General features: G+C 39.6%; 1 protein-coding gene across 3 annotated transcripts in view; it reads left to right on the top strand.

Annotated features, from left to right (window-relative positions):
• Window positions 1-22,285, top strand: part of LOC144522357 (contactin-1a-like) — a 67,502-nt gene that overhangs the window by 4,029 nt on the left and 41,188 nt on the right. For 2 of the 3 annotated variants that reach the window (XM_078257366.1, XM_078257365.1), the window contains exon 2: window positions 1,993-2,041. The exons of the other annotated variant lie outside the window; for it this stretch is intronic. In XM_078257366.1, coding sequence (XP_078113492.1) covers window positions 2,017-2,041 — 25 coding nt within the window. In that variant the 5' untranslated portion in view covers window positions 1,993-2,016. The remainder of the gene's footprint in view (window positions 1-1,992; window positions 2,042-22,285) is intronic. 3 annotated transcript variants of the gene reach the window in all.

Below are 22,285 nucleotides of genomic sequence, written 5' to 3' on the forward strand. Positions count from 1 at the left end.
TGTGTGTGTGTGTGTGTGTGTGTGTGTGTGTGTGTGTGTGTGTGTGTGCGCACACATGTATTTGGCTCATTTAGCTCTTATGCAGTCCCTGATATGTATCTGCCATCTTATCTATCTAAGATCAGGATAAAATGCAGCCTGCTAAATGGCCTTTTGTTGATTTACATAAATGCAGCACAATGCTGAAGATAAAAATAGATATACAGTATTTGATTTCAACTGCTGGATTTTTGTCTATTTATAACATTAAATCTCCTGGAGAAAGCTGTTATTCATTTACTGACAAGGTAAAAAAAGGTCTTGAAGAAATGGCTTGCTTGTAAAAAACATGAAATCAAACTCCCCTAAAGATATATGAATGTCTTTTATCATAGAACATTTAATTTGTTCCCCTTCTCTTTATCAGTGTGATTTTGTTTGTTGATAAAGTGCTGAGCTTCTTTGGTGACTCTATAGTTCCTATAGTTTGTCTATCTGCCAAAGTGATGTCTCATTCAAAATCAGATTACTCCATTTCCATTAAGATAATGTGGACCGGACAAGCAGGTAGTGTTTGGAAATTGCCTGGTATCTTCCCCTGTCACTCATGGGAGAAATAGGATGGCATTGATCAATGTCATCAGAGTGTTATCTTGAAGTAGGTACAAGTTTCATGTTCAGAGATTTATCAGTGGTCTGTTGGGGCAACTGAAGACTTCAACTCCTCAAAATTACAATTTAAATAATATTGAGAAAAAGAACATAAAGATTGATCTATTAAAGAAATCCCTGATGAACCGGGTAAATAATTGATTTACTGAATAATTCATGTATTGGTTTACAGGCCATCTATGTGTGTCTGGTGATTTTAAATGTTGAGTTTAAGTTAACACTTTTTTGGGCTACATTTAAGAACAATTCAAATGTGTAACTAGGTTATATTTGACAAGATTTCACTTCTTTTGTCTAATTCGTTGCTCGTTTTCCTCTGAGATATTTTTAGACTTACAATCAAAGGCAATCTTTTGGGATTTATGGACTCAATTAGAAGGAGATTACAAATGTGTGCCCTTTGCCTGTTAATTTCTGTTAACAGCATGATCAGCCTTTTTAATTTTTTCAGATAATATTTGACTTTCTTCATAATGTCTGCTTATTCTGGCTTCTTCACTGGGATGCAGTCAATTTCCACTGTAATATCAAAAGTTATTTGCTCATCAAATAGCTAATTGCATTTTGCTTGTTGTTAACTTGTACTAAAGATCTTTGTATTTAATGATGATAAGATGTAAAAGTGACAGTACTGCAAGGTTAACAAGTTCAGAGACAGTTTTCCCTAATTAAGTAGTCACTTTTAAGTGTCTTAATGTGAATGGGTCTTAATTAAACACCTCCTCAGTGTCAGATAACCGCTTGTGTATTTGTTTCACATTTCACTGAGCAGATATATAGTGTTACACACAGTGGACTGACTTCTCACTTGAGCCATCTGTTTTTGCACCTTCGTAGGCGCAGTCAGATACATTGTTTACAGAATGGTGAGAAGCTGTGCAGTCAGACAACACTATATGCTATTTTGGTCCCGTGCAAGATGACTTTCAATTCCATGAAATTTGAAAATCATTCCTTTCTGTTGTCCAGATCAGGCCAGAACCTAATGAATCACAGAGATTGCTTGTGAAGACCTTTGAGCAAGCTTCAAAATAAAGGGTTGGCTTTTATTTGGAGTACTAGAGGAGCCATTGTGGATAATTAAAGGTTGGATCAGAAATATTCACCTTTGATGCTGGCAAAACCTTACCTATACAACTTTATCCCCTCTGACAGTAATTTATTTCATGATCTTCACATGAAAGCTAGTATTTAGCATCATTTTAAAGATTATATTACCTTTGTATCCCTCATCATTGATATTCTCAGTAATGAGCTACATTGTTTTGGATTTAATCCTGTTTAATCTGTGTTTATCATAAGATTACTGTAGTTTCAACTGCTTGTATTGTTATTTTACAGTGTCGGGGATAAAGGACAAGCCCGATGGTGCAGGGAACTGTCCAATTAGGTACGAAACCGTCTTCCTCATTGGGGCCAAGCCACTCTTGGGGCCTTTAAGCAAGGCCTGTTGCTATGGCGCTGGGAGCATGTGAGGAAGAGAAGACTATAACTTATATGCTAGTTCAGCATGCAAGGTTACCAAGCATGACCACACTCCTCTGCTTATACCATCACCTTTAATGTGTTCTGTATGTTTATTTTTCATGCTATCCCAGCGTATGTTGCCTCATAGTGATGATTCATGCTGTGTATTGTTGACAGCTCAGCCCTGTTACTGCGATGGCAAACTGTAGACATGAACTCCCCACCAGTTGTGTGTTAAAAATAATGAAACTTAGGGGTCAAAGGGGATTCTTACACTAATCAGAAATGTCCTTGGTGAGAAGCATACTAGTTCTTTAGCTGGCTGACCTCTATTCGTCTGTGGGAGGGACTGTATGTGTGAGAAGTGTATAGATAAAAGGCTAATCGCAGAGAAAGCCCAAAGGCGAAGGCCTCCTGGCACGTGGAGCGAATACTGAGGAAGCCAAGCTCTTGGGAAGCCTCATTATACATTTAGGGGCGTCCTGTTTTCCCTCTCTCTGGACAGCTGGACAGCTAAATTGTTTGTGGATCAATAGTTTAGCTTCCTACTGGCTCCACAGAGTGAGTGAAGTGCATTTAAACCCAAGAAATCAGAGATGGGAAGCATAGCACTAGGGGCCTCAGCAAGTGCTATTGCTCTGCCCATTATTCAGTCTCCCTGTTTGTTTACCTGCAGTGCTTGACTTCAGTGCTGAGACCATCTGTAGTCATTTTACGCTCATGTAATCAAATTTTCTTCGATTTCTATTTGCTTTGCTACACAAGTTAATCCATAAATATCCAATGCTATTCCCATTTGGTGATATTCCTTTTTAAATAATGCCATATGCACTGTATTTGTAAATTAAACCATTCTTTGGATGCTGTCATTTCCCAGCCACTGAGAGAGCTCCACTAAGATTGATTGAAAGTTATAAGGTTGTGTTGTGCAAGCTGATTATATACCGTATAAATGCTGCTTATTATAACCGGAGCCTGGCTGCACAGCCTGTCTATATTGATTCAACACTTATTTAAAATGCCTCTTGTTTTTTCAGTTCAGCTCTTTGGCTATGTAAAAGGCAGAGACAGAAAAGGAGTAGAGAGAGAGAAGGAAGGGGGGGGGGGCGGTTGGGGGTATATTGAGAAACAGAAGAACAAAACATTTGGAGCTCTCCCTTCATTCCTTAGATCAGTGTAACCAGAAATAAAAGATGTGGCTGGTACAAGCTCTGGGCTGTGGGCCGCCGCTGTCCTCTCCTGGCTCTCTTGCTGCGCTGCCGGTGCATTTGTGTTTCACTGGTCAGCCTCCGAGCTCCTGGGCCCAAGGCTGCATCTCTACATGAAGAGCCCATTGATGTGGGCAACATTAGCATTCGCTGTAGGCGAGCACGACAAACAGGTTGGTTTTCCGTTTCACACTTACAAACCTGTTCTCTCTGGATCCTCTCAAAGGGTCTCAAATCAACCCTCTTGTTGCATAGCTAATGAGCGTAGATAAAAGAGGTCAAAGAATGCTTATGTAGGCCTCTTCAGTACAAGCAGTGTACTCTTTTTATAAAGCCTCACCCTGCCAACTGCCATGTCAGGGCAACACTGTCACATCTGGCGCACAAACTCACAAGGTGATGTAACCACCTGCGTCATGTTTTCTGTAAGTGCTAGTGGGACAATACACCAGCACTAATAGCTTCCGACAAACTACCCTAAAACGTCCCTGAACAAAAGTTGTTCTTAGCTGTTGGCATATCATTATTCAGATCTGATCCCAGCATTCTGAGGGAATCTGGCTGACTTATGCATGAGATTTGTGCACTAATTATGCTGCAGATTCTTTTGGCTCTGTTTGAAGCTGCAGGAGCTTTTGTTGCAATCTGCTAATTCATGCTGCTGAAATTATCCTCACAATTGTACTTAGCAACCGCAAATTGCCCTCGAGAAGAAGTGGCTAATATCACCCAATGAAAAATAACATGTGATCCATCTCTGTGTTTAAATTATCATGAGTCAGACTACTGCTTGCACAAGTCATCTTGATGCAAAGAGAGAGAGGTAGGGTAGAGGAAGATCTTTTTTCTTCTATTTCAGCCTTACTGTAAAGTAATTTATATAAACAGTAAACAGAGAGATAATGAAGATGTGAGTGCAGATACCACCCTTATTATTCCTTATTAATGGCTGTCTAGAATGAGGGAGGTGCCAACAATCACAACACCAACTCCCTGCTCGAGTGAAAATATATCACATTATTCCATGGGGAAAAATAAGCCATTCATGCATATTAATATGGCATTTGTAAAGACTCCAGTTGAGCATGGAGGTGGACAGCCTCCATACTGCATGCGTGGTGGCAGTAGTGTAGCGGCCAGTGTCACTGGTTGGATTATTCACAAGGATGGTGTAATGACAGTGAGTTGAGGAAAGGGCATCCAGAGGTGAATCTGACATGGAGAAAGCTCTTTTCACGCACACACGCACGCACGCACACATGTACACACCGCCTTTGCAGTGCTCCGACTCTTATCTGCAACACACAGCTCCACTCATGCTGCACACAGAGGTCCATACTGTGTGGAGGACAGAAGGAGCGAAGGGCATAGCGTCACAGTCAGGCAAGCACACATACACACCCGTACACACACTCACACATATGCACAACAGATAGAAAGAGGAGGGGTTGTACTTTTCTTAATTCCCCTGCAACAGAGGACAACAAGACAAAGCAAAACACTGCTGTTCCATTTGACTGAAGGGGGGTTGGAAACTACTCTGTGTTTAGAGAGACTGCTAGAGTACTTCATGTTATTCACATAGACCCATGACCAACCAGATTATAATTTGACTCCAGTACAATGAAATGAAAAGGTTGCAAAACATTAATGCCTGCAATTATCTGTATACAATAGGCATCTCCCACAAAAGGTTTTTCAAAAATAAAGAGATAAGTAAGAAATTGTTAATACACTTTTTAAAGAAATCGAAAGCTTAGCATGAAGACTGAAAGCAGGGAAAAACAGCTAGCCTGGGTACCATCTAAAGCGTACTAATTAACGTGCTATATCTCATACAAAAACTTAAGTGTACAATTGACAATACGTGGTTTAATGGACTATTTCTTGGCCGGGCACAGTAACTTCTTGGAGTCACCAAGATGTTGCCAGGCAACAAGCAGAGATGCCAGATTACCTTTGGACAGAGCCGTGCTAGCTGTTTCTCCCTGCTTCCAGTCTTTATGCTAAGCTAAACTAACCATGTCCTGGTTTCAGCTTCATATATAGCTTCATATATATTATATTATGTGATTCATCTTCTTCAAAATTGAACTGATTGAACATTTTGCAATTATTAATTGAACAATGGGCCTCATTCACCAATATCTTCCTAAGTTTTCTCTTAAGTATGTTCTTAAGAAAGTCCTTAAGAAAAGTCTACGTCGGATTCATGACGTGTTCTTAAACAACAGAATTGTTCGCATCTGTGTTTTTAGGATTGATGAATCCCACGTCTTCGTAATTGAAAGTGCGTGCCAGTTGTTCCTAATTAGCTTAAGATAAATTCCCATATAAGGACATGACACTTCTTGTGCACCTCCTGGGAAGCGGGAGACTGCGTTCAAGAGATAATTGTCGGAGTCGCAGATGACTTGTACATTGCGGTGGTGGAGGAAGTACTGAATCTCAGTACTTAAGTAAAAGTACAAATAACCAGAGACATATTTACTTTAGTAAAAGTAGAAGATGTCCACTACCACAAACAAGGCCTGGCTTTTAAAAGAAGTTCCTATCCTAACCAGCATAAAACGGAAATATGTTTTTAGAATCGGAATGCGGTTGGTTTTATTCATGGATGTATTTTAAGACGGTTTTATTTTCTTTAACCATGCAAGTAAGCAAATAAAGTGTGTGAAGCAGCGAAAATGGGGAGGAGATGTGAAGAGGTCCAGCCAAATAAATAAGATATGAACGCGTTTTACGCTGCCTGGCGGAAGAGTAAACAAGGCTGTGGAGAGAAATAGATGGCAACTATGATTTAAAAACGTGAATAATGAAAAACAAACATTTTCATTTTCACTTTTACCGGAGGCTGTATTACCGTGGGTCAGCAGCGCTGTGCCTGGGCTATGGAGCACCGGAGCCGGCTTGGAAGCCGATGAAGGATCGGCAGTGCCCCATATCTATGGTAACCAAACTTCAACGGTGAGACAAACGTGTGACGATCAGGAAGACGTTTTAGCAGGGGGAAAAACTGATCAGAAAATGTAACCGAACGTTGTAGAAATGTCGTGGAGTAGAAAGTATAGATAATTGCTGCAAAATGTAACGACGATACGTGAAAAATGTACAGTAACAAAGAATTTGTACTTTGTTACATTCCACCACTGCATTTTGGTCCTATAAATAGCGCAATCAATCACCAAATAACGCAGGATTTAATCAGTTTAATTGCTGATGTAAATTGCAGTGTTAGTGTTTCTTTGCATACTATTATTTTTTTTTTCAACAAATGATCAGAAATACATTACAGTACAATACTATCATTGTAAAGAACTGTAGAATTAAATAAAATGCAGTAACCATTATTTGGAGCAAATGTGCGTAAGAGTGCTCTTGAGTGTTGTTGAGTGAAAATATTAGTGAATGTCAGAATCTTCGTAAAAAGTGCGTAAGTGGGGTTTAAGAACACATTTCTTCGTAAGAATGGTTGGTGAATGAGACCCAATGTTCTTTTTTGTCATTTCTTGCCAAGTTCATGAAATAAGAGATCTGCTAAATAGAATAGTATAGGTTATTTTTTCATAGTCTTAAAGCAGAGTAAATGCTGCTTAATTAGGCATGAAAGAAAATCTTTTGGAAAGTTATAAAACCAATGCTCAGTGCTGTAGTTTTGTTTAAGCACTGGCATAAATAAAACCCAACACAATGTAGGTGAAAGGGCCTTGTGAATACTCTTAGGGCAGTCAAGCAAAAGCATCTGTTTTAAGCATAATATATGAAAAGTCTCTTAACCTAGTTTAGCTTGCTTGCTGCTACTGGAGGGAACACGAGCTTGATTGGAAATGCTGTAAACCCTTTGACTGCGTGGGTTGTTATCTGAGCTGTGTCTTCAACAGCCGTTGGACTGTGCAAAAACAGCTTCATAACAGGGAAGAGATGATTTCCTTATGTAAAGGGATAATCTTGTGATCTAAATGCCAGAAAGCTCCCACACATCTGCACCTCCTTACATTGACATAGCCAAGTAATGTCAGGACGTACCAATTTTGTCTTTGAAAATGTTTGAAGAGACAGCACATTAGCCTAATCATAGTCACAGAGTTATCTACACAGTTGGTTGATGATGGTCTGGCATCATGATCTAAGCACTCTTTTTCTATACATCTCCTTTTGTTTGTTTTTTGTTGTTTAAGTGGGCACCTGTTCTGCATTATGAGCCATGATCACATGGTGTGACTTGGCTAAGAGGCACCAGATGACTCAGGTCTTTGCCCAAGCTGTGCTCATTGTCAGTCAGCACACACACTGCTTTCCAACAGGCTGTCTGGCTGTGGCCATGTGCTCAGCACTAAACATAGGTGACTGGGTCTGTTGACATGGACACTGTGTTCCGGACATGAATGTGTATGATGGTGGAGGTCCTGGTCCTGGTCCGGATAAAGTGTTTATCCTCTTTGCAAATTTCCCTGCATGCACAAATTAACAGAATCTTTTAATTAATTCAAAGGAAACAACCAACAGAGAAACAATAAATTGGTTAATGTGTTCACATGCCGTAATATATCAGTTAATATTAACTTGGCCAGCTGTCATAGTCTGTTTTCTGGCAGTTTGAATAAGAACAGCTTTTAAAGGAAGGAGTACTCAAGTGCCAAATAACAGAGGAATATAATGTTATACACATAAATGCACCCAGTGAGAGAGAATGTGGAGCTTGATGTGGCACAAGTAGTGGAGGAAGACTTCCCGATGGGTAGGCATGAATATGCATGGCACTGCTTAAAAGCAATGGCACAGCCTAATACAGTATGGCAGTCAATGGATTCACAGAGCAGGCTTTGTCTGGTGTTGTACTTTCAACTCTGGAGGATGTGTCTGAGCCTTTTGTTTGAACTGTTCAGCCCTAAAGTGCCTCTGCAGAAGTCTCAGAAAGAGAAATCTCTAATCTTGTTTAAGAAAATATTTAAATCTTAGAAATGCATGCCTTATTTTGTGTTTATTATATTTCCTCACCCACTATGTTATTACCTATTTATCAGTAAGATTGTTTACATTCCTTGACCTAACTTAAAATGATGATATTTAATTTGGGATTCATTGAGTTTGAGTTGGTGTAATGAACACATAAACTTAAGTTACACCTAGTAACTTAAGTGATAAGTTACTAGGGGTGTGCAAAAAAATCGATTCAAATTCTAATCGAGATTCAAGCTCTACCGATTCAAAACCGATTCATAGAATTCCAAAAATCAATAAATTTTTGTTTTTGTTTTGTTTTGACACTATTGTCCTGATGGCCATTCCCATAGATGGCGCTGCGTCAAATTCACAGTGACGCCTGGGCACTCTTGTCATAATCAGAAGAAGAACGAGTGCAGCAGAAGTAGTTTAGTCGGCGCAAACAATGGCAAACTTCACAGAAATAATTATTCAACCTGCTCCATCCTCATTGAAGGCGAGAGTTTAGACACATTTCGGCTTTTATAACCTTGAGGGGAAGATGTAACTTGATAGGAATCATGCAATATGCAGGCTATGCAAAGCGAAAGTTAAGTATTTTGGAAACACTACAAACTTGAGAACTCACATTGTACTGCATCACCCGGAGATTAACATTAAAGACGTGGATGAACAACAACCTAAAGTACCGTGCCAGTCAACCAACGCACTCTCTTTCAATGCTCTAAACTCCCACCGTTACGTCAGAGAGAGTGTTCTCAACTGCCGGAGACCGAGATCGTAACTGCACAGCGGAGCATGCTCACTCCAAAACACGTAGACCAGCTTCTGTTTCTGCATAAGAATGTACAGATTCCAGCCAGTGGTGGACTATGAACTGGTTACACACACACACACACACACACACACACACACACACACACACACACACACACACACACACACACATACACCTAAATGTGTATCCATTATGTGATTCTGACACATCACAAATGTTCTGTTGAATGGACTGTAGTTGCCACAGTTCTAAAAAGAAAGGGCCTAATTTTAAGAAGTTCAATGTGCTCAGTCGAGTTCACATTTCAACAGTCAACCTGGTAGCTGATGTACTCCTTTAAGCAGTATTTTTTGTTTGATCTGAGTACAGCACTTTAAAGCTAAATGTAAAAGCTCTTCTTATTTAACACTTTTATACTTGAATTAAATGTATTTGAAAGCTGGCCAAAGCTTGGCACTTTTGCAGTTTTTATTTTTGTATGTAGACATATAAAGTAATATCAAACTACATTTAATTTGTTGTGTTTTTTTTTTTCTTTTAAATTGTATGTCTACTACAATCACATGGGAAAAGTAACTACATTTACATACTGTGAATCATTTTTTGAAACGAGAATTGTTTTTGAATCGACAATCGATAAAGAATCGAATCGTGAGCCTAAAAATCGCAATCGATAAAGAATCGTGACATTTTCTGAATCATACACCCCTATAAGTTACCAAAGTAAACAACTCAGCATGTGTCTGGTGCACTAGAGAACTTTAAAAGAGCCTGTTAATGTCTCCCAAACCTCTTCTTATGGTCCATACGTATTCTAGACATGCACCAATGCTGTTAAGAGACTAAGTGGCAGGGGATTTGTTTCTCTCCTCATTTATCGATACTATTAGCCATCTACATCTGCCTTGGAGAGAGAAGGAAATATCAGAAGTACAGTAAACAAATATCTGCAGAGCACGCTATCAAGTTCTTAAAGCTACAAATTGGTGTAGTATCTGACGATTTACACTTTGACTTAAGATTGGGTATAAGGAGATGCATGAACTTTACCCCACTTTTATTGAAAACATCTGGAAACTGTTAACATGAGCAGAGGGCCCCCCAAGACAGAAGAGTCCTTTTTTGGAGTTATGCCAGATAAAAGGCATTGATTGGTCAGTTCCCTACTCCAATCATATACTTACACATATCACGCCTTATGTTAATACAATGTACAGGATATATACTGGATTCACACAAAGAAAAGGCAGAGCAACAAATGTTGAAGATTGGGTCGGTCGTCTCTCCAGATGTCCATGGAGTTTGTAAAATTGATGCTGAACCTCTGATGTAATAAACCTTTTTATAATCGAGATCAGTGTCAGCGGATTCCTCTTCATACAGCATCACAGCATTACTATTAAAGACAACATTGGGACACGCTGCCTTTGGCAATAGGGCTACAGTGACATTGGGAGTAAACAGCCACATTGGCTTCACCAAATTAAATCATCACTCGCAAAGCTTCAGCACGTCCAGTGCATGTATTCATCTTGCTGCCCCTGTCTGTCTTTCCCACGCTTCTGTTTTCATCCATTCTTCTACAGTCTGTATGTAGCTGTGAGGTTTGACATAAGAATTTGAATGAAGCTGTGACCATACGTTTCTCTACAGGGACAGAGAAAAAAACGAACAAATCTGGCTGTTGTCGCACTGCTGATTTGAAAGGAAACCTAGGACATAAGAATGTACGTACATACTAGTTTACAATCTGCGCAATCAGAATTTGGGGACCTGCTGTATAGTAGCAATTTGAGAGTTTAGTGTAATTACTGAGACCAAACAATAAAAACAAGATTGCCTCATGGCACTAAAGGAAATTTCTTTACGGCATAAGGGTCTGTGCAGACTCTAGTGCAAACAAAGACCTTCTCATAATAGTGAAGTAAGTTAAAAGCCAATGGTAAAATAATGTCCAGGTTTTTTTTTCTGTTCAATAAAGTGGAAAAGCGGAGAAAAAAATCACACTGGCATAAGAATGGGGGGAACTTGCAAGACCTATTGTGACAGTAGCTTAAGAGGTTAAAGGATAATTCTGGTAATGTTCTATATTTGTTTTTAGAACTTTTGTCCACAAATCCAGTGACAATATTGATCCTATGAACAAGTAGCCTGATGAAGCTCCTGTTCCAGAGACCTCCATTGTTGTCCAAAAACTGTTAAAAACATATACATGAACCACACCGTTGGACTGGGTGACATGTTCCTTCATTACCATTAACATGGGCACTGTAGCTTATTTTGGGCTTGGGGTTGAAAGCCACAGACTAGGGTAGTCAGAAAGAAAATATGGTTGGTTTTTGGTCTTTTCTTGGGCTTTGTTGACAATAGGAAAAATACAGAATAACACCAGACTTATTCTCTGAGTGGCACATGTCCATGTGAGAACCAGTGGGAAACAAAAGCACTAACTGCAGCACTGGAAAGGAGGCTTCTTCTGTAATCATCATAATTATGGGGTGCCATGATACTGAGGGATCAGCACCGTGTTACTGCGATTGATCCAGCCTCTTTGACTGAGATTTACCTGGGCTCTATGTACAAACATTGATTTATCTCCTGATGGATTCTATTTCTCAGGCATTGCTCTGTGTATCCTAACACATGAGTGAATTGATTTGTGAATGATTGGCTGGTGTCTCGCCCACATCCACAAATATGTCGCTGTATCTCTTGCAGTGAAAAGCATCTTGTTTGGCCTGTGACCGACACTGACTTACATTGTGTCTCAGCGGTCATTATATTCTCATGTGCTTGGAAGGTACATTTCTTTCTGCCATTTTACAATCAGTATTGTTGGTGGTGAAAAGATCCATTCAAGTGTTGAGGCGAGGAAACACCGGACTCTTCAGCTGACTTGCATTTACAGTGCAGTGCACTACTTATTCACACAGACCCACCCACACATCCACTCACCCTTGAGTCGCTGTGTTTCTCTGACAAAGTGGAAGAAAAGCACAGAAATTAAGCGATGTGTTTGTGGAGGAGAGGATTGTTTGGTTTGACTGTGTGTCAAACCACTGCAGAGGAAGGTAAAGATTACAGCCAATCCACACATACAATAGCTCTGTGTCTGCTAATAGTCCCCACTTCAATACTCTGAAATCTTCTTTGTTTGTTCAAACAGTCTTCTGAGCAGATGTGGATAATGAAGACAGAATAGACCAGAGATGAGATGTTGCTATCGAGGAGGGAAAGAAGGGAGTAGGCAGTTAGCTGGCCATGGACACTGTTCTCTATGATTGGGCTTAATGCTTTGATGTACAGCAATACTTAACAGACAGCCTGGTGTTCAGTGTTCAGATCCATACTTTATTGTTCGAGGGAAAGAGATCATGTTTTGTTTATATTGGGCTATTGCTTTGTAGAGAGAGAGAGAGAGAGAGGACATTGGGAGACACAAACTAGGGTCCTGGGCTCTGTGCTGTGACCTTGTTTGCTAATTAGGTGTCAGACCTTCTCATCTCATATCTTTGGGCTTAGATTGCCAGAAGGCAATGGGCACACTCATTTCGCTACTGTTGGCTAGCTTCTCGCAGTCAATCATTAGAGATGCTACTGTATGCGCTGCCCTTTCTCATGAATACTGTATAAAGCTGTAAACATAGATGTAACAACACAAGATAGTGCTGCAAAAATGTCACTCTTACTGTCACCAGTATTGCAGGCTCCTGTAATCTGTTTCACAAAGGCCCAGTTTGGCTCAATCTAAATCCATACTGGTTTCAGATCTTCAAATGTGAATATTTTGTGGTTTTCATAGCCTTCTATGATACAACATTTAATATCTTTGTGATTTGGACGGTTTGTAAGCAATTTAGATATGTCAACTTGGGCTGATGGGAATTGTGATGGGCATTTTTTTAAACTTATTTTCTGATATTCAATGGACTAAGAAATGAATTGACTAATTGAGAAAATAATCGAAGGACTACTCGATAATTAATTCATGTTATATCATCATACATATTGAGGTATTTGTTTTTCAAAATATAACAATTTGCAAATACTGGCCCATGCTTATCTGTTTATTTTATCCATAAATGGTTTCTCAGTTGAATTACAGAAAATGTACTATATGGAATATATCGTTGTTGTGATATAAAGATACAGCCAACATGTTATAAGTTTGCATTCATTTAGCTGACCCATACTCATTTAGTTTAATTATTAGAGAAACCTAGTATAAAAAGTGATTATTATGTTATTTATTAACATTAAGGTCGATTACATTGCCTTTGTATCACATTCCAGGTTCATTATACTGGCTTGTAAAGTTGTTATCTTGACATATTTCCTCTTGTCTCTTTGCATGTACCCGCCCACTTTACATTGTATGTGTTTTGTTCAGCGAGCATGAAAATTGCCCTATTTAATGGCGCCCTCCAATGTTCCTCAAGATGAAATGCCTCTTGATGCACTGAAAACAACTCACTGACCCTTTCTCTAAAGGCTCCTAACTCCATAGAAGGTGCTGCTTGAAGTGAACAACATATATTTGGTTTATTCCTATTGTACTGGACATTGTTGTATGCTAATGCTGCAGGGCATAGGTGATTGTTGGTCCAGTTCTAAAAAGAGCAGCATTGTGTTTGTGAGACTTGAATGCCAATGTTGACCTATATATGAAGGCCTGGGTCAAAGGAGGGGCAGGCTAGCCACAGCATAGGGCAGATATCTCGTCTAATGAGCATTAATGTGGCACCCAATGACACAACATGTGTAAGACTGTGGCACACACTGATCGCCAAGAGGAGACAGGATTTATGTGGTACTTTGGCAAACTCTTCGAGCTGAAACAATTGCATGTTTTTTTCTGGGTTTATTGTTGTGTAATACAGACCACTGCCTTCTGAATAAGAATGACACGCATGAAAACCTTCACACATGCACACATTATTAGAGACTCACTATCTCTCTCTTGCTCAATCTGCTCTTTTTATTTATTTTTTTATTTCAGATACACCTCCAGATGGGATAACTCCCAATTCATAACCAATGAATCCATTTGTTAATTGGATTTGTACAGTATGCATGTTATGTTGTTAGTAGAGGACAGGAGAATATGGACTGACTCCCCAAAGGGGGGGGGAGAAGGATGCAGAAAATTCAGTGTGACTCTAAACCTTATTATCTTTGCCTTTATGACTCCTCTGGTGCAGGAATCAATACAGCCTGACTTGCTCCAGGGGCACAGGGCCCTCAACAGGAAGCAGATATCTCCAAACCATCCATTATGGATTAGGGGAGTGAGATGATGGAAAATAAGAGGGGGAGAAAGAATGGGGAGACATGGCCAGAAGAGAGGGATAAGAGGGTGGAAATACAGGAAGTGAAGATTGGAGTAAGAGTTGATCCACAAAAAGAGTAAATAAGTGGAGGAGGAAGAGCTGATAAAGGTGATGATTGCAGCAGGGCAGTGATCCTTGCAGCTGTTTTGTTGTTGTTGTAGCTCAGCTGCCTCACTGTTGCTGTTTTCTGCTCTTCCTCCAGTGTGGTTGTAATGTTTATTTCCATCTGAGGGAACGGACGCAGCCCTCACAGCTATCAAAAGTAAATTGTCTTATTCCCTCGCTCCGACTGTTCTCACCCCTGCCACTTTTTGTATTACTTCTTCTTCTTCTTCTCCTCGCAGCAGCATCTCTCCCATGGTACCTGCTGTAGTCTTCTTACTTCTCCTTCCTTGCTATAATTTTTTTCTCCCCACTGTGGTTGCCATGCTTTCTGGTCATACCCTGTTATCACTCGCCCTCTCTATATAAAATACATGTGCAACCCCAACCCCCTCCTCTCTCTCTCTCTCTCTCTCTCTCTCTTGCTCTCTCTCACATCACTCTCAGGCTTTCTTTCTTCTCCCTCCAATGGGATGTGAGGTCACAGCTGGGGAGCCCTATGATTTGACAGCTAAATGTTTATGTGAGTGCAACACTAGCACACTAGCAGTTTATCCTGAGGCATACTTTAGTGTAGAGATATACAGCTGGCTCCACTGCTGCCAACCTACTCAATGCTAACGGGACAGCAGCTCCAGGCGTGTTGGGGTGCATCTGCATGCTCCTCAGGGCTCTGTGCTCGGGAACAGAGGTGGGTGGTGTGTGTGCTGTGTGGAGGTGCCACAGCAGGGCAGAGAGTTAAGAAGTTTGCTAGCTTCTCTTGGGTCACTGTAAAGAAAGTATGTGTGTGTGTGTGTGTGTGTGTGTGTGTGTGTGTGTGTGTGTGTGTGTGTGTGTGTGTGTGTGTGTGTGATTGTGTGTGCATTTTCCGGCAAAGCTCAACTCTGCTGGCTCCATGATTCAGTCTTCTGCAGAGGGAATAGCTCATTATCTGCTTCTCAGAATGAAACATCCTACCTACCTCAACACTGCAGTGCTGCACACTGAATGGATGAACATATGGAAGCATTGTGTGTTTGTGTTTGTGTGTGTGTGTGTGTGTGTGTGAGTGTTTTTGTGTGTGTGTGTGTGTGTGTGTGTGTGTGTGTGTGTGTGTGTGTGTGTGTGTGTGTGTGTGTGTGTGTGTGTGTGTGTGTGTGTGTGTGTGGTTACTGTACATATGCCTTTTAGTTTGTAGGTTGTTGTCCTAGGGGCAAATTTGACCCGTTTTCAGAGTTTTTTATATCACAAATATGGGTTTCTTTCATCCCATTTGCCCCAAAATGAACATGGATGCACGTTGAATGGAACCCATAAAACATTCTTCGCATGTAAAATTGATGATTACTTTTATTGAATTATGGGTGTTTCATTCAATTTCATAGCATTTAAAACAATGTTTGAATGGTTTCAAAACAGTATATCCTGACTAAACTTTGACAAAAACAGTGATCCACTCAACATCCTCTGACCTTAACTATTAGTCAAAAATAATTCAGAACTTCTGCTTTAAAAAAAAAAAAAGAAGTTAGGTATAATGTCACATAAATTAGGTTTATTGACCATGAATATACAAAGTTTTGAAAAAAGTGGCAAAAAAACGTTTTTGACCCATAAGGACAAAGAGTTAATGGTGGACGGGAAGACAACACAAGGGTTAAGGAAATGGGGAGTATCCCTGTTGTTGTATCTCTTCTGTGTGTCTGTAAGCATCATGCACGTTTTTCCTGAGTCTTGTGATGTTGACATTTTCTTTACTTATTACTTGCATGTTAGAGCCACAAAGGTAACAGTTTGTTAAATATGAATTGCTTATTTTCATTCTTTTTGTGTGCATTACTACTGTATCAGGTCTCAAATGTACAGTGTGTGATTTGTTCAAGCCTCAACTCTGAGGTATTTGTCCTATATGCCTATTAGATATGCATATATATATATCTATATATATATATAGATATATATATATATATATATATATATATATATATATATATATATATATATATATAGATATATGCAAATAGTAGGCAAGCTTCCTCGTCATGTATGCTGTGATAATATTGTGCCCTATATGTGCATTGTTCATCCATGTATGTTGCGTTTGTAGACTTTAAGAATTTGAACAGTGTTGGAAATGTCACTTGTGGTGAGTGTTTTTCCCGCTCAGAAGCTGCTTCACGCTGTATCACCATTTGAATTGAATCTCCATGACCTTTATGTAATTACTTCAACAGCAGAATGACATGTCCCTCTTTCCCTCAGAAAAGTGAGGGATTGGGGATGTTTGCTGATGTCACGCGCACACGCACACACACACACACACACACACACACACACACACACACACACACAAGCCATAAATGACGATTTCTTTTTCAAACTGGGAGGTCATGACTATTTAATGTTGAAAAGAAAACTTCAGTGCCTTTGAGAGATGTTGTATTAATTTTCTCTCCCCTATCACCACCACACACTCTTTCCCCTAGTAATCAAAGTAAGTAACCTCATTCCCCATCTGACATACAAAAAAAGCACTCGCCATGAGAGCTGAATGGCTTTCAAGGTACCCTCATTCACCAAAACCTCTCAGCACTACTCATATTAACGCGCACACAAAAGCTCTCTTGGGCAGGTTGGGCCCAATTGGGGCTCTTCTCCTACAGTAAGTCACAGGTTGGCCAGCTTGTTCTGCTTCTTTTCTCTGCGAATGACTCATTGAGCAGCAATAAAAGGCTTAGGCAAAGAAAGGATCAGATCTGGGCAATCAGGGGCAATTGGCTTTGGCTTAAACTCAAGCCTTGAGAGACTGTAGTCGTGTCTGTCCTGTTATCAATCAACCATAAACAGCAGTAGTAAAGCCCTATTAACATCATGCAAGTGAATATGTTCTGATTCACTGACCTGTTCTTAACCTGTACTACATGAGGTGACAGTTCACTACATATTGAGCAGGACAGACTTGGTGACACACACTTTGCTACTCACACAAACATACATATCTACATGAACCAGCTCAGATCTAAGGAAACTGTTACAGTAAACATGGTCAGAAACTGTATGTTCGAGGAAAAGAACAATTAATGGAAGAAGGTAGATGAAAAGATAGAAGAAGAAGAAGACTGTAGACCTCCTAATGTCTATATATCTATATAAAACTGTTGACACGCAACACCAAATGTGATCATAGAGAGCTGCACAATAAATAATTTTTATCAACTTGCGCAATATACACATCACAAAAGGCTGCAATATATCGCAATTAACACTCAGAGACTTTTTTGTGTGAGTTGAAAGAAAATAGCAGAAAACTGCACATATAACTTTCATTCTTTTTTTAAGTGGTGCCTTTTATATTAAATTCAATGTTCAATTTGTTCAATAGAAGAATGTTGGAAATGATTTCCTTTATTTGTTTTAAATTAGTTTTTTTGTTTGTTTTAAAAGGTATTTTGCATAATACTGAAAGCAGCAGAATTGCAGAACTGAGTAGACTTTAATATCTGTTTATTTATCTGTTTATTAAGTAATATCGTTATCGCGATATTCAACAAAGTTATTGCATATTTTCCTCGTATCGTGCAGCCCTAATAGAGAGCAGGAACCAGGGCACGGCAGATTTCTGACGACTAAAAGACTTACCACAAATGAGGCTCACATGCCTTCCATCAGGGTTAAACAGTTTAATCTAGTCCATGTTATCTCCAGATCTAGTTTAAACAGTAAGGTGGGTAGGATTTAGTGATTTACTAATCTGCACAATTAGATGCATGATCACTCAGCTACTGATCTTAATTTGCTGATAGATATTCTAAATAGAGTTTTGGTGAATGGTGGATGATTTTTAATTTCACTGTTTATGATTTTAAATTACAGCCAGTTTAACATATTGAACAGAAAGCCAATTTGGCAATGGAAAACTCCTCATGCGCATCAGTTGCGTTGGAATTTTACAGTTTATGCTTTATGTGCACTTTTACAAAATGTGCTGTTGTTAAAAGAAAATCTTTATTTGTTTATTCTTTTTCTGCAACCATAATGTATAGGTACAGGCATATTAAGGTGAGTATAGCATTTTTAAAATGCATACATTGTAATAAGCCAAGACAGATATTGGCATTTATGACAAGATTGTGTGCAGTTATAAAATTGAGTATGTTCCTTGTATGAGTGCATTCAATCCCCTTTGTGTTCTGTTCCTGTACCCCCATCAAACTAGATGTGAAAATTAAATTAAAATGTCCCAACAAAAATTGGTCACAAAACAGAAGGGAATATGAGAAAAATGCAGCACATTCTACTTAAAAAAAGCTTAACTTTAGTATTAGTCTGAGGAAATCTAATCAGTCCCTCCCTAATCCGAAATGCAGTTGACGTTCAATAAGCTTTCATTTGCAGACTTTTCAATAGTAACGCAATCCCTGCCCACCCCCTGTACCCCAAATCATATACATCCAAGAACTATATCTAACTGAAACAACCACCAAGAACTACCTGTAAACGTTAATGCTGTTTTTGGCTGTTTTGGTCAGTGTGGGATTGTGAAACAGTACAAACTCTATTTACCCACTCTGAATGTACTGCAGCTCTGTAACATCTGTAAGACAGAAGGGAGGAAATGATCCGCTTTTGTTCCTGTCAGCGGTGGGATTGTGCTGAGTCAGAAGTCTTTGGTATAAATCACATTGGAAGAAAAAAGCCGGAGCAATGGAGCCAGCCAGACACAATCCTTATGCTCTGCCACTGCACTCTGCGCCCTGCACCACATGCTGTATGCTTCTGACAGATTGGCATTGGTTTTGATTAGCCAGGGAGCTCATGGTTTATGAATAGTAACAGAGTGCTGGCTAAAAGGAAAAAATTGTATTTTTTGCTTCTTTGCACAATTCTCCTGCCTTTTTAGTGTCCTGTCTGGCCTATGTAAATAGAAACTATTAGATTCAAGCATCACCTGCAGCTCTCTTGACCTGATCCATTAGCTTTGATGACTTGAAGGTTAAGTGCAGACGTTTGTAGATTCTTCAGATTTCATTGGGTACATTTTAGTACAAATGCAATGACTATCTGCTTTCAGCACTGAAACATGCTGCCCTCACGACTTGCTTTCCATGATTCCTTTTATTTTCTGTAATCACTTATGTAAGTTGAATGAACCGCAAAGTTAGTGTTACTTACAGCCTTTTATAATACTAGAGGATCTTCTTTTGACTGTATTTTATAATTGTTCAGTCCTGTCTGGGTCATTCCCAATCCCTCTGTGACAAAACGTAAGGCCTTAGGAGTGAATCAAGATCAATTAAGATGCATTTTCTTCCCTTAGAGCGTCAGCTGGACATAAATTACCCAGTAAGATTAATGGAAATAGGGTATCTGGACCTCTGCATGATTAAACACCATGAAATTCAATAATCTAAATCATTTTATTGCTCTGTGTGTTTTGTTGTCCCAGCACAAAGCCTTTTTTTTGCCTGAACACGCTATTTATCATGATGTCAAACCTGGCTGGGCCGAAATATACCGAATCATTTATTAAAAATGCTGCTGCAGTGTTAATACAGACCTAAAACTTCATTAAGCTCAGCCGAATTTGTTGTGTGGGTCATTTAAGGCTCTAAATCGCCTAAATTTGCTCTAGTGACCCCTCTACCAAATCCCTGTAACACTTTCTCTGCATTTTTTGAGTTAATGCAACCCAAAGGCACTATGTATAGAGAATTTGTATAATGGCAGCTGACTCCTGTCCTCAGGACGGAGCAGACACCACTCAAAGCTCATGTCACCACACAGGCTCAAACTCACAACAACTGGGCGCAGCTGATTAATATATCATAATTTTGCCATTAGACCCTGAGTAGCACCACTTGAGAGGTATGGGGTTCTGTGTTTTGCTTAATGGCTCTTGAGTACTTATTTTAGCTTTTCTCTACCTCTCTTATTTTATATTTTGATGGTCGGGGGACTTCGGTTTACCTTTAAGTGACAAATTGTACCTTTAACAACTGGAACTTTGAAATGTCAAATATGTTAATTTGTTAATAAAACAAAACAAAAAGTACAAGTAGACTTACAGTAATTCTACTTCTATTCAAGGAGAGGAAATAAATTAACTTCAAAGAAGAGCTCAATTATTGTTGGCTTTTCTTTAGTAAGATAAATAGAATAGGAGAAGGAAAATACAAAAGACTGAGGAAAATTAACTTCAGAATTTACTTCGTACTGGGAGAATGATATCAACTTTCAAGTTAGTAATCCAAATCACAGCAACAGCCTTATCGTCACTTCGTTGGTCCTGTACAGAAGTGCACACTATTTTTGCAAAGCATACATTTTCTTGGCCTTTTCAGTTCCTCAGAAATGGGCATATTTTCCAAGAGAAAAATAGTTTTCTCTGCAACAGTACATGATGACAATGCTGATAATACGCCTGGCCCTCTGCCAGGCTAATGATGAGAGTGATGGAAAGTGGGGTTAAAGTTGGGGTGCTGGTGGAAAAGGTTACTTCTGTGTGTGTGTGTGTGTGTGTGTGTGTGTGTGTGTTCATGTTGTTGTTTTTTTGTGCTGGTGTGTTTCTGCATGTGTGTGTGAGTGGGGTGGGAGGGCTTAAAAGATTAAAACCCAGCCTGGCCACAGTGACGAGAGAAGACCCTTCTGTGGAGCGCTCTCACTGCAGGGAGGCTTCTTCAGTGGTGTCCCATTTGCATGGCTCCCTGTCCTGCTCGGGGAATTAGCCTTTTTTTCTTTCCCATCGTCCCTCCCTCCTCTTTGCACCTTGGAGAGAGTGCTTCCATCCAGCAGCATTGCTCGTTTCTGAGGCAGACAATGGAGCGGAGTATTTAGGACACTTGGCAGGGTAGGCATGTTGGAGGGGAGGGGACACAGGCTGCTAAGTAGCTCATCTTGTCACATAGCCACTGGCGTGATAACTCTACCCAGCAAGGTAAGCACCGTGCAAAGTCACACCATACATTCTTCATGCCCTGATTGTTTTACTGTGTGTCTCTTATACTGTATACTTTTCCACTTCCTCCTCTTCTTCTTGACATTGCAATTTAGCAGGATGTCTTTGGCTTATTTTGTGATAACATTTAAACATTTGGAGTTGTTGGAGTTTGGAGTTTGTCAAATTAATCTGTAGTCTAATGTTAGATTCACACCCTCTAATCCAATAAAGGGATGAATGGGAAATGTTGTGGATAAGGCTTGACTTAGATTAATCTTTCTATTGTTTTCCATTTACTGTAGCTACCCAATACAGAATAAATGCATTGCATTCACACTTTCCCTCTGAGACATTTCTTTGTGCAATCTGAAGGTATTGATTTTTTTTTCATCATACTTCTGGACGGACAAATTGCAATATGAACTCTTCTTCCTTATCTGTACAGCTTTGCTGTCAAGTGTAAGCATCACTCTGTCACTTAGTAATTACAGTTATGTACAGCAGAGTGTACAGCCATCAGTGAAAGCATGTCACTGCTCTCCTAGAAGCCAATATATTCATTGGACAGATGTGGCATGAGGTAATTAAGCTGAGCACTCTTTCTTTATAGCGTGCAAGTATCTTCTGACCTTTGCCTATGTGGCACAATTTATCATACATGATGTGACATAGTTTCTATACTTAGAGCATATATAGTATTTCATATCTGGGGGGTTTCTCTTGAGTTGTATCCTGCCATATAATGTATCACACTCTTCTATGGCTGTTGCACTGAAAGGTCAACACATTTCTGTTACGATTAATTACCTTAACATAAAAACAAACTGCAAACCAATTTTATGGTGTGACAGAGATATCAGTGTAGTATGTAAACAACAGTGCCAGACAT

This window comes from Sander vitreus, chromosome 8 (genome assembly GCF_031162955.1).
Source record: "Sander vitreus isolate 19-12246 chromosome 8, sanVit1, whole genome shotgun sequence".
Taxonomy (NCBI): Eukaryota; Metazoa; Chordata; class Actinopteri; order Perciformes; family Percidae; genus Sander; species Sander vitreus.